The following is an 11,889-nucleotide window of genomic DNA, read 5'->3' as shown; positions in this document are numbered from 1 at the left end:
AATTTGGTTCAAAATAATAAATTTTGGGGCTCACCGGCTATATAAATGACTTCACTAACATCAGTTCAAACTAGCTATAATGAGTCCTCCAGCTTCCTTTCCAACGCCAATAAAATAAAGACTCCAACTGCATTATAGTATTGCATAAATTATAATGCATGCCCACCGACTACTGCCACTAGCCCCGGCAAGTCTCATTGTTAATTGAGATCAGGCTTTCATACTTTATGTTGGTAACGGGTAAACTCCATGACTTATGTTGTGTCCATATGGGTGGAAAGTTATTAATTAACTCTCCATCACTATCATATCTTTAGGAAAGTTAATTAACTTTCTATGTGTAAACTCTTTAAATAAGGGTTTACATACAATATTAATTTAGCAATGTAGAAAAGTTAAAAAAAAACTCTCATTTTTCTCTACAATTTTCTAGATAAACTATTTAGATCTCTTAATCTTAAAATGTAGAATTTTTTAAGAGACTCTAGTAGCCTTCTAAGCGACGTAGAAGTGCAAACAACAAAATAATGTGGACCGTAAGACAAGTAAAGATCCAGCCTTATTAGAATTATGTTCCTTGAGATAATTCGAATTAAACTTATTTAAGATTGGTATTAGAGAGAGGTTTTGAACATAAGCAGATGAAAGAGATAGAGATAAATTAATCATGATACTAATTAAATAATTAATCAGCTGATAATTAATAAAAGATTAAGCTTGCTTAGGTTGCACTCCACTTGGCATAATTATTACAAGTAATACTCGATGGTCATCGGCTTGCCGGTCAGGTTTTTTGAAGCTGCCAAAGTACTCATCATCATGATCATGAAGCTATTCGGTTTTGTTTATGAAAAGAGGATATATTAGGTTATTGATCAGCTAAACATCGATTAATTAAAAATTAACAACATATTACTTGAACTTAATACGTACAAAACAGTGTCGTTTTAGTTTATATTAATTTAATGGGGTCGATGATCATCTAGAAGATTATGGGGTTTCTTACAAGTTATTAAATTGAGCTACAATCCTACGTCTCCTTAGTATGTATATATATATATGATATAGCTGTTAATAGAATGGAACCCACGAACCTCGACATGAAAAATGGACGTTTCTCCAAGTATCTTTGATTTTTCCTTTCTTTAATGTGGTTCTCAAGCTAAGATCGATGTTAACCCACACGCATATATTTAATTATTTGTATTTGTTAATATATGTTGAGGAGCCAACATGAACACTACGATTCTGTCTTTCTCAGAAACAAACCATGTTATAAAATACTAAATACACAAGTTGTGCATGCATATGTGAACACAACACGTGTGTGCATGTGATAGCGAGTTGAGAATTGTTAACAATTTCGTTTTGAACTATATCTGAAATAAATTGATAATATAAGTAAGATGCGGACAATCCTTTAATTGTTTAACCAAATTAGATAACGTACTTATATATATGTAAGTTTTATATATATAATATTTTATATACTCCATACATAATTTTCATATTGAATAAACCCCATATGAATCTTTAATGTGTTTTTTTTTTTTTTTTTTTTTTTTGAATCATCCATTTTGATCCGACAAACATAGCCATTTCCATAGTTGTTCCATAGGCAGTGTATATGGGTCAAGAAATGAGAGCCCAACTTTTGATGGTGTGGATGGAAACAAGGAGGGTGGTGATTTTGGGCTTGCCAAGTCCACAACAATTAGGTAGTGTAAAAGTGCAGAGCAAAATACCTCGAGTAAAGCTTTCCAAGTTACTCAACGAGTTTATCCAACCTAGCCAAAAAATCCGACAAGCCTCAAGGATCTATTCTTGATGGTGAAGTGAATAAACTAGAGTAGAACTCAAAAAATCCCATAGCCTAAATGCTTACTCAAGGAGATTTAAAACAGGGAGAGATTATGTGCTTGTTTAAAACGTGTGGGAACCAACTGAGGAAGGGCTATATATAGCCCTCTTGTGCACAACTCATGGCTAACCTTAAAGGCCAACGTTTAATCCTCATGAAAGTGGCCATTTGTCACTTTCAATTTGAAGCATTATGCCTAGCCTTAAAGAATGACCATTAAGCCATGCGTTACATGCCATTATAGCACAGGAGAGGAAAGGAGAGTAGAGATCTGCCCACATGGGTGCCCCTCCATCTCACAGGTAGAATTTCTTGAATAACCTATAATTCTGTAGTATCTTAAGTTTTAAAGCATTGAAGCTTCTGGAGCAAACCCGATTAAGATTTGCTTGAGTTGCATAAAAACACAACACTAGCAAACTTTAACAAAGGAGAGGTTGATCTTAGAGAGGCAGATGGTGAACAAACTACAATGGAAGTAACAGAATGGTTTGTGGGAAATTGCACATTAGTTTCATCCTACAGCGCTAGTTTTAGATTTATTTTAACTTTCTTAAAAGCACACCGAAAAAACATGGACACCCAAAATAGTTCCTGTAGTTTGATAATAACATGCATCAGATATTTCGCAGCAGATAACTTCAAATATTAATGCTGGACTGTCAAATTTGGATAACGAGACACAACTCTAAGGAGCTCGAATCTTGTCGCTATACTGAGGATTTTGTGTGGTATATATCCTCGCCAAAACTAAGGAGAACTCCTTGTAGCTTTCTTTATACAACAATCATTATCCAATCAGCGTCACGGAGAAGAGTGATGATATATATACGCTTAGCAAGATTGTGTTTGGCTAGTAGGTCTACCTAAGTTTTCGGGCAATCAGGTTATATGTTTCAATTCAGAAGATGATCTCATTGATCTGACAGGGGTAAACTTAGTAGTGGGTGTCATATCCTTCCCTTTTCCTTTTAAGTTCCCCGCCCAAGTTCCGACAGGTCTGGTACATATCCAGATGACCTTAAAAGTTTTGTCAAACCCTTCAAGGCTCTATATATTTCCTCTCTCTCGGGATGTCTCTCATCTAGGGAATAGAACTTGACCACAGAATCATTGACTTCAACCAAGCTACAACCTGGCAATTTTCTGAATCCGATATCCCTCATTGCAACTTTTAACCGTGCAACATCTTTCCATCTCCCAAGATCCCCATATATATTTGAAAGGATGACAAAATTTGCTGGGTTATTCGGTTCAAGTTCAATAAGCCGTTCAAAGGCAACTTCAGCCAACTCAACGTTTTTGTAAATTCTACAGGCCGCAAGTAAGGCAGCCCATATAACAGCATCTGCTTCCCTGGGCATCTTTCTCACAAACTCAACAGCCTGGTCTAAAAGACCAGCTCGTGCAAGCAGATCAACCATACAACCATAATGCTCAATTTGAGGCACAATTGAATAATCATTAACCATGGATTGAAAATAGGAAAAGCCATCTTCAACTAGTCCCATATGTGTACAAGCGCACAGAACACCTACGAAGGTGATTCGATCTGGTGTTTCTCCAGCATTCTTCATCTCATGAAACAAAGTTAAGGAATCATTACCACGTCCATGTGTCGCTAAGCCATTGATTATGGTATTCCATGTAATCAGATCCTTCGTACCCATGGTCTTGAACACATCAACTGCATTTTCTATTATTCCACATTTTGCATACATGTCAATCAAAGCATTCCCAACATAAAGGTTCTCCCTGTACCCATTATTCTCTGCATATACATGAATCCACTTACCCAAATTAATTGCTCCTAATCTGGCACATGCAGCCAATACGATCACAAGTGTAACATCATTAGGAAGCACACTACTTTCAATTAGCATCCTTTTGAAAGTTTCCAAAACTTCAACAAAAAGCCCACTACGAGCATACCCTCCAATGAATCCATTCCAAGAGAAGATGTTCTTCTCAGGCATCACTTCAAAAAACCTCTCGCATGCCTCAGCATCCCCATTGTTTGCGTAACCATTCAACATCGTATTCCAAGACATCACATCCCGGTTTGGCATCTCATCAAAAAGCTTCCGTGCCGCCACCATATCACCCGTTTCAATATAACCTGAAACCATAGTGTTCCACAACACAACATCTCGCACAGGAGCTAAGTCAAAAAGGCGGCGTGCAGAAATCACATCGCGGCACAAAATATACCCTTTAATCATCAAAGTCCATGAAACTACAGTCCTCTGAACCATCTCACCAAACACCTTGTAAGCCGCTCCAATCGCTCCACCACCAGCATACATATCAATCAATGTAGTCGCCACAAATGGGTCTGCTCTGAAGCCAGCCTTTATTGCTACGCAATGTATTTCTTGTCCTTCTACATATGCATTAACTTTCACACAGGATTTTAAAACAATACGAAAGGTAAAGCAATTGGGCATTACGTCCAAGCTTTTCATTTGACCAAACAAAACTAAAACTTCGCTATAAGACTTAATTTGAGCATACCCACTGAACATTGCATTCCATAGACCAATGCTCGGGTCTGGAATTTGATCGAACAGTTGGCGGGCATAAACCATCTTCTTCAGCTCGGCACATGCCTTGATAAATGTTGGGGTTACATAGTCGTTGTGTTTGAAACCGTGGATGATTATCTGGGCTTGGATTTGGTGGAGGCGTTTTGAAGTTTTACATGACTGCAAGAGCGAAATGAATCTTTCTTCGAGAAGTCTTTGGGGATGCTTTTGGACCAGATTTATAATTGTAATTTTCGCTATTTTAGAGGGAAGCGAGGTGTGGTGGGTGCTGTGTAATGCACCCAGGAAGATAAGCAAGAAATGATCACTGTTTCTGAGAGATTCGCTCTCCAAACAATGATTGAAAGATGGAAAATTTTATCAGACGATTCTTATTACTAGAACTGCTTTCTGATTTGCATTCAGGTATTAGGTGGCTGAGCCCATTTTAATTGAAACCTCAACCACTTAGCATTCACATCCGGTGTTTCAAAATACCGAATTTCTCATCATTTGAGAAAATATTTTATTCCAAACCACGGATCTATTATTTATCCTTAAACTATTATTTTAAGTTTATAAAATCATACAAAAAAATTGTGTTTCAAAGATTTTTGAATCATTGTAATTTGTTGATAACATTTGCAAGGACCAGATTTTTGGCATGGGATTCGAAATAGCAACGCTAATTCCCAAACACAAGTTTAAAAATATCTAGATCTCGAGATAAATGCCCAGATCTCTTTCCGTTAAATGCTCACAGATAAAACCAGAGACAACATACAAAAATTTCCAAACACGTATGTTTTTCCATGCTATTTTTATACATTGTGTAAATAATGCCTTAAGAGTCTAAGACACTGCTTGTCTCCTTCCATCAAATGCCCATATCTTAATTTGCAAGGAAATGAATAATAAAAAAAAATAAAAAAAAAAAACACTTTTCCTTGCACACATTTGCATTAGAAAGTCTATGACAAATTTAACCGTTTTATGTTTTTGAGACGCCGAACAAGCTTGAGTAGAGAGAGAGGCTAGAGGGGAGAGAGAGAGAGAGAGTGAGGAGAGAGATATATAGAGAGTGAAGGAGGGAGGAGAGGCGAAGCAGGGGGTTGGGGAGAATCTTAGGAGATCTCATAAAAGTAGATTCATTAACTAATGTAACTTAATATGATATGTTAGATTATAAAATCTTTTTAATTATAAAGTAAATCTAACGTACAGCTCACATCAAGATATGTCAATTTGTAAATTTATTTTTATGAGAATTCTCCATAGATTTAGCATTTCTACAATTGCTCACACTTCAATTACTTATACTTAGGGCTGCAAACCAACAGAGTTGTTTGTGAATAGTTTGAACTCGACCCATAAACTTGGTTCATTTAATAAATTAGTTGTTCACAACCAGTATTAATATTGGTTCGAATATTAAACAAGTTAAACTCATATAATCTCAACTCAACTCGATTTAGGCTCGTGAACAATATTTGTATAAATTCAATTCGACTCGTTTTGAGTTTGTCACAATACTCGTAATATTTCTATATATATATATTCTTAGAATCTTACATATATTCTTTTATTGTATATATTTTATGTGTTAAATGTATTATTTTTATACATAGTACAAGTAATATATTTTGTTACTTTATGTATAATAAGGTACCAAAGAATAATGTTAAGTTACTTTACAATAATAATGTATTAAGTTCACAAAAGAATTATTGAGTCAAATGTTTATAAAGAGTAAGCAACTTTAATTTGATTACGATACTTTCTTATCTAATTCCATTTTGATTATTTGGCTATATTTAATATTATATCAAGGATAATTGAATACTTTAATATTAAATTAATAACTTTATTATATAATTTTTAAAATCACTTTAACCTACTAGGCATTGTTGATTCCATACATATTGGGAAATGATAATGAATCAATAATTCATTGATAGGCTTACTAGTTAGTAGGCTTGTGGAGCATGAATGTTTTATTGAATATGTAAATGATTTAGAGTCTCGATTTACTTTGTCATCCCGAGCCACTTTAAAAATGGATTGTATTAAACTGTATAACGAAGAAAAGATACAGCTAAAAAAATTGTTGGATGATCAAAGAATTTGTCTTACCACCGATAATTGGACATCGGTGCAAAATCTGAACTACATGTGCATTACCGCACATTTTATTGATTGCAATTGGAGATTACACAAAAAAATACTTAAGTTTTGCCAAATTCCTGACCATAGGGGCGAAACTATTGGAAGAGTGTTAAACTCGAGATTGTATGAATGGGGTGTTAATAAAATTTTAACCATCACAGTTGATAATGCATCCTCAAATGATGTTGCTGTTGATTACATTAGGAGGAGAATAAAAGACAATGATTGTACTATACTGGGTGGTGAATTTCTTCAAATGCGGTGTGCTGCCCATATATTAAATCTGATTGTTATGGACAGCTTGAAGGATGTAATTGATTTTGTGTCAAAGATTGGGGATGCCGTCCGGTATGTGAAATCCTCACCTTCAAGATTTGCCAAGTTCGAGACTTGTGCGGTAAAGGAAAAAATTAGTGGGAGGATGATTTGCTTGGATGTTCCTATTAGATAGAACTCCACATATTTGATATTGAGTACCGCTGAAAAATACAAACAAACCTTTGAACAATATGTGTTTGGAGATGACCAATTCGTGAACCCCACTAGCAATGATTGGAAAAATGCACGGATTTTTGTGGAGTTGCTGAAAGTTTTTTATGATGTTATATTGAGCATTTCTGGTTCTTTGTATGTGACAGCTAATGTTTCTTTTAATCAACTTTATACAATTGAGGATGCATTACATGATATGTGCTTATGTGATGATATTATCATTAGTACTATGGGCATAAATATGAGAAACAAGTATGAGAAGTATTGGGGTAGCACAAATAGGTTCAACTTGATGATATATGTTACTTTTATGCTTAATTCACAATATAAAATGATAGCAATGAATTTCTGGTTGCAAACATACAAAGGGTGTGAGTTGGTAAATAAGATAGAGGACATGGTTAAACAACTTTTAGGCTGCTTGATTGAGCAGTATAACACATTTCATGTAGCTAGTGGGAGGAGTTCTAATGTGGCTTAAGGGAGACCAAGTACTACTAATATAAATATTGTTAATGAGCCAGCACCGATTCCTACTAAATTTAAGATCATGTTCACTAACTTCCTTAAGGAATGAGGTGTTATGGAGTTTAGATCGGAGCTAGACAGATATTTTTCTGAGATGTGTATAGACAACTCACTTGGTTTTGATATCTTAGATTAGTGGAGAATTAATGCCGTTAATTATCCTGTCCTTACTGAGGTAGCACATGATGTGTTAGCCACCCTCATTTCCACTGTTCCTTAGAGTCTGCATTTAGTACCGGAGGACGCATATTGGATCCTCTTAGGAGTTCCTTGTCTCTAGAAACTATTGAAACTCTCATTTGTACTCAAAATTGGTTAAGGACCAAACCAATCAACATTTGGGATTTGGAAGAATACATACAGTCGATGGACCTTGAAGGTAAGTTTGAAATGTGAAATATTCTTTTTAATATCTATCTAACTCGATTTATTATCTATCTAACTCAATTTTAATTTTTTTTAGATGATCATCTAGCTTCATCTTCAACCGAGGCTGATGTGAGTCTCCATTCCCATTCATGCTTAAAAGTTTAGATCCTATTATGAAAGAGAATATGTTAATCTTCAATGGAGGTAAGAGATTTGTGCATTCTTTTTTAATTTTGGCAAAGGAGAATATGTTAGGTTTGAAACCTAATGGAAATTAGGTGGCCATTCTTTGCTTGCAGATCTCAACCTGTCCCTAATGACCCAAAAGAGCTTCATGAGTACGCCCCTCTTAAGGTTAATCCTCTATACTTCACCATATCACTTTTATACTCTCTATGTACATTATACATTATATGTGTATATATATATATATATTTGGTGAATTAAATATAGAAGTCCTCAACAAAGAAGCTAGCTAGGAAAGAGATTTTGATATTATAGGCCATTTGTTTTGAGGACTTCTATATTTTTTGGGCATCTTTGTAGTTTTATATTTGTTTCACACACACACTTTAAGATAAATCATTCCATACTTTTTAAATATGTTTTGGCATCTCATTAAAAGATTCCTGGCTTTTTCTCAAGAAGGTAGGATATTCATCAAGAATAGTATGAAAATTATTTGAGACTTCCTACCTCATTTTGAACTTATATGTATCTACCCTTTTTCGCCTTCACAAGGAGGGTGTTATCTTGGAGGACTGGTGGCATCTCAAACAACAATGTTATGGTAAATAGCCCTTGACTCATTTACTCTTCTTGTTGTATCTATGCATCCCGTGTGATAGTAACCTATGTGGAGCATGGGAAATTTGTTTAGCTACTTCTCTATTGAGAAATGGTTGTGTTGAGCCTCACATCCTATTCCTGCTTACCACTGTGGCATGGAGAACTTTACTTAGTGCTTGTAGGATTTATGCAAACATTGCAAAAAATCTGCAACGGAAATTATAGAACTTGATGCCAACGATCATGCTTCATATGTTATACTCTAACATTTAATCTGGGGAGGGAAAATGGGAAGAAGCTATGAAGTTGAGATAAAAAATGGCCGAGATTGAATTGAAGAAATATCCAGCAAGTAGTCGATTGATATACTGATATATAATTCACGAGTTTGCTCTATCTGTATGAGGAGATGGCTACATTTTGTTGACAGAGGCTTGAGGCAAATGTAGGAAAGCTTTGAAACTCAGATTTCTATCTGTATGAGGAGATGACAAATGTAGACAGCCCAATATTTTCCTAGCGTGTGTTTGCAAGTGTAGGTGTATGTATATTTATATGAATGGAATGATTTGTGTTCATGCAGGAATCTGTGACCTTCAGCAGGCATAAAAAATTTGGTGGGATTTTTCACTCACAAGATTGCAACTTTCATTCAAGCTATAGAGGAATCACTTCCAGTTGTTGGGAAAAAAAACCTACATCCAGTAGTGGATTATGTAATTTTTTCAGTAGTCAATATAGATGAATATAGAATAATCTTTCAATTCCAGCATTTTTTCTTGAATATGTAATTTTGATATGTTTTCTTGAAAAAGGTGTAATATAATATAGGCTTTCAGCATTATTTTTTTCTTGAAAAATAATTTAATAATATGGGCTTTGTTAAAATATTAAAAAAAAAAATTGGGTATAGGCCGGAACCCCGATCAATCCGGGTTCCAACCTGGGTCATAACCAGGGTAGATCCAGGCCAGAACTGGGCCCGAATTTGAAATTCGGGTTTTGGGCGGGGTATACCTTGATATCCGATTCGGTACCCGGTTGCTTAGCCCTATAATACTACCTCATACTACTCCTTTACTACTCCCTTAAATCCATTTATATATATATATATATTTTTTCCTTAATGATTAAGAAAGTAATTATTAGTGAAATTGCATAATTTTTTAATTTTTTATTAATGATTAAAGATGTTAAAAAAATACTTAAAAATAAAATAATAAAAAATAAAAATATCAAATACACTATAATCTATAGTCTATAGAATAGTAAAATTATTCTATCACTTAAAATACATTACTTTATCACTTAAAATTATTAATTTATTTACATCAATTTCCATTTTCCAACACCACCAACCATACGGTTACTTTTCCCAATTACACTCTTCACACTTTGTTTCAAATACATCATTTTATCATTTAAAATTATTAATTTATTTGCATCAGTTTCCATTTCCCAACACCACCAACTATACGATTACTTTTCCCAATTACACTCTTCACACTTTAATTCTCATCCATCACAAATTAATCACAATTTCTTTCTCTTCCTTCCATTTAGTTGTTTATTTCCTTCATCTAGTTGCTTGCACAGCTCCTTGGTGGGACGTTTTCAGATTGAGGGGATGTGTTGCACAAAGAGTCAAAAACTCTACGTTGTTTTTAATTTTGCCTTACTCAATAGTGTATAAAGGACTGGGGAGAGATTGAAAACTCAAAAGTTCAAAACCCTAATATTTTGAAAGACGGTCCTCGGGAGTGAGTAGGAGCCTCAGACAAGGGGGAAAATTGCGTCTCGCCACTTGCTATCTGGCATTGTGTTTTTTCTTCATCTTGGTGGCGCTCTCAGCTTTGTATTTTCTTCGTCTTAGCGGGGCTCTGTACTTTTTTCATCTCAGTTTATTTTCTCTGTGGTTGTGGGTATGGTGTTTGTCGATCTCCTTTCTCTTCTTTGTCTTTCTTTTTGTTTTTCCTGTTAGCTTTATTCTCTATATTTCTTGGTTCCTCGTATTTGTTCTTTGTCTCGGTGTGTTGTGGTATAGTTATTCTTGATTCCCTTTTTGTTCTCTATATGGTGTGGTTCGTGTGGATCCGAGCAACACTCTTAGATTTTTATTTTTATTTTTTGTGGTTTCTTCTTGATTCCCTTTTTGAACTCTTTGTGGTGTGGATCTAAGCAACACTCTTAGATTTTTTTTGTTGATTCTTCTCAATTCCTTTTTTATTCTCTCTATGGTGTGGATTTGCTACTATTGGTTATGTTGGTAATAGTGTTGTTATTTTTTATGTTTATTTCCGTTGTTGATTTTCTACTGCTATTTTTATAGTCTATAATTTTGTATGTAAAAATATTTCTAGTTTTGTGTCAATAGCTTATATTCTCTTTAAAAATACATCTTGATCAATTAAATGCAACAGTTTTCGGTCTTTAGTTTTCTAGTAATGGCTTATATTTGCGTGATTCCTTTGGTTTTGCATAGTTTTTGCGTGATTCCTTTGGTTTTACACCTTTTTCCATTATTTATTATTCAGTTTTCACTTTTGTGTATAATATTGATTCTACCTGTCTAAAAATCTTTTTTTAGACATGCTTGAACATGTTACAATTTTAGAATACTCATCTGCAACTCTAGTCATGGAAGACATAGAACCTACATAAGAAGTTGAAACTACCACAACCTTTATAGAGTGTGATAGTAATGATGGGAACAATGAAATTGATGGTATTATTGGTGGAGTAGAAGACCCAAGTGCCCCTAAGGATCTCCAAAAATATGCATACCAAAGGAAGCCTAGGAAGAAAACTTATACTATTTGGAAAGATTTTAAAATAGTACTTAAGAATGGTATAAAGAAAGCTGAATGTAACTTTTGCAAAGACCTATTGTCTATTTCTTCATCAGGTTCTACATCTCACTTTAATAGGCACTTGACTAGTTGTCTTCCACACATAACTACTTCTGAAAAGGAAAAGGTTTTAACTATTGACATGAATGGTCCTGAATATGTGAACACACTGAAGAATTTCTCGCATGCTATGAAAAAGGTAAGAGAACTTGCTTCTCACATGATACTTTATCACGAGTATCCATTTTCCATGATAGAACATGTTGTGTTTAATAAATTTTTGAGAGCTAATACTCCTTATTGGCAAAAG

At 34.6% G+C, this 11,889-nt stretch overlaps 1 protein-coding gene across 1 annotated transcript; it reads right to left on the bottom strand.

The window, feature by feature from the left end:
- Positions 1–2,373: 2,373 nt before the first annotated feature.
- LOC122295472 (pentatricopeptide repeat-containing protein At1g08070, chloroplastic-like) lies at positions 2,374–4,763 on the bottom strand. The gene has a single exon (XM_043104508.1). The coding sequence runs from the start codon at positions 4,447–4,449 to the stop codon at positions 2,833–2,835; it is 1,617 nt and encodes a 538-aa protein (XP_042960442.1). The 5' UTR covers positions 4,450–4,763; the 3' UTR covers positions 2,374–2,832.
- Between the last annotated feature and the right edge of the window lie 7,126 nt (positions 4,764–11,889).

The sequence above is a fragment of the Carya illinoinensis genome, chromosome 15 (genome assembly GCF_018687715.1).
Source record: "Carya illinoinensis cultivar Pawnee chromosome 15, C.illinoinensisPawnee_v1, whole genome shotgun sequence".
NCBI lineage: Eukaryota > Viridiplantae > Streptophyta > Magnoliopsida > Fagales > Juglandaceae > Carya > Carya illinoinensis.
Note: the sequence above shows the minus strand (reverse complement) of the source record. Positions and strands in the feature narration are given on the sequence as shown.

Excerpts from the sequence above, each read along its gene's own strand:
- LOC122295472 (XM_043104508.1), bottom strand. The coding sequence starts at position 4,449 with ATGGTTTATGCCCGCCAACTGTTCGATCAAATTCCAGACCCGAGCATT.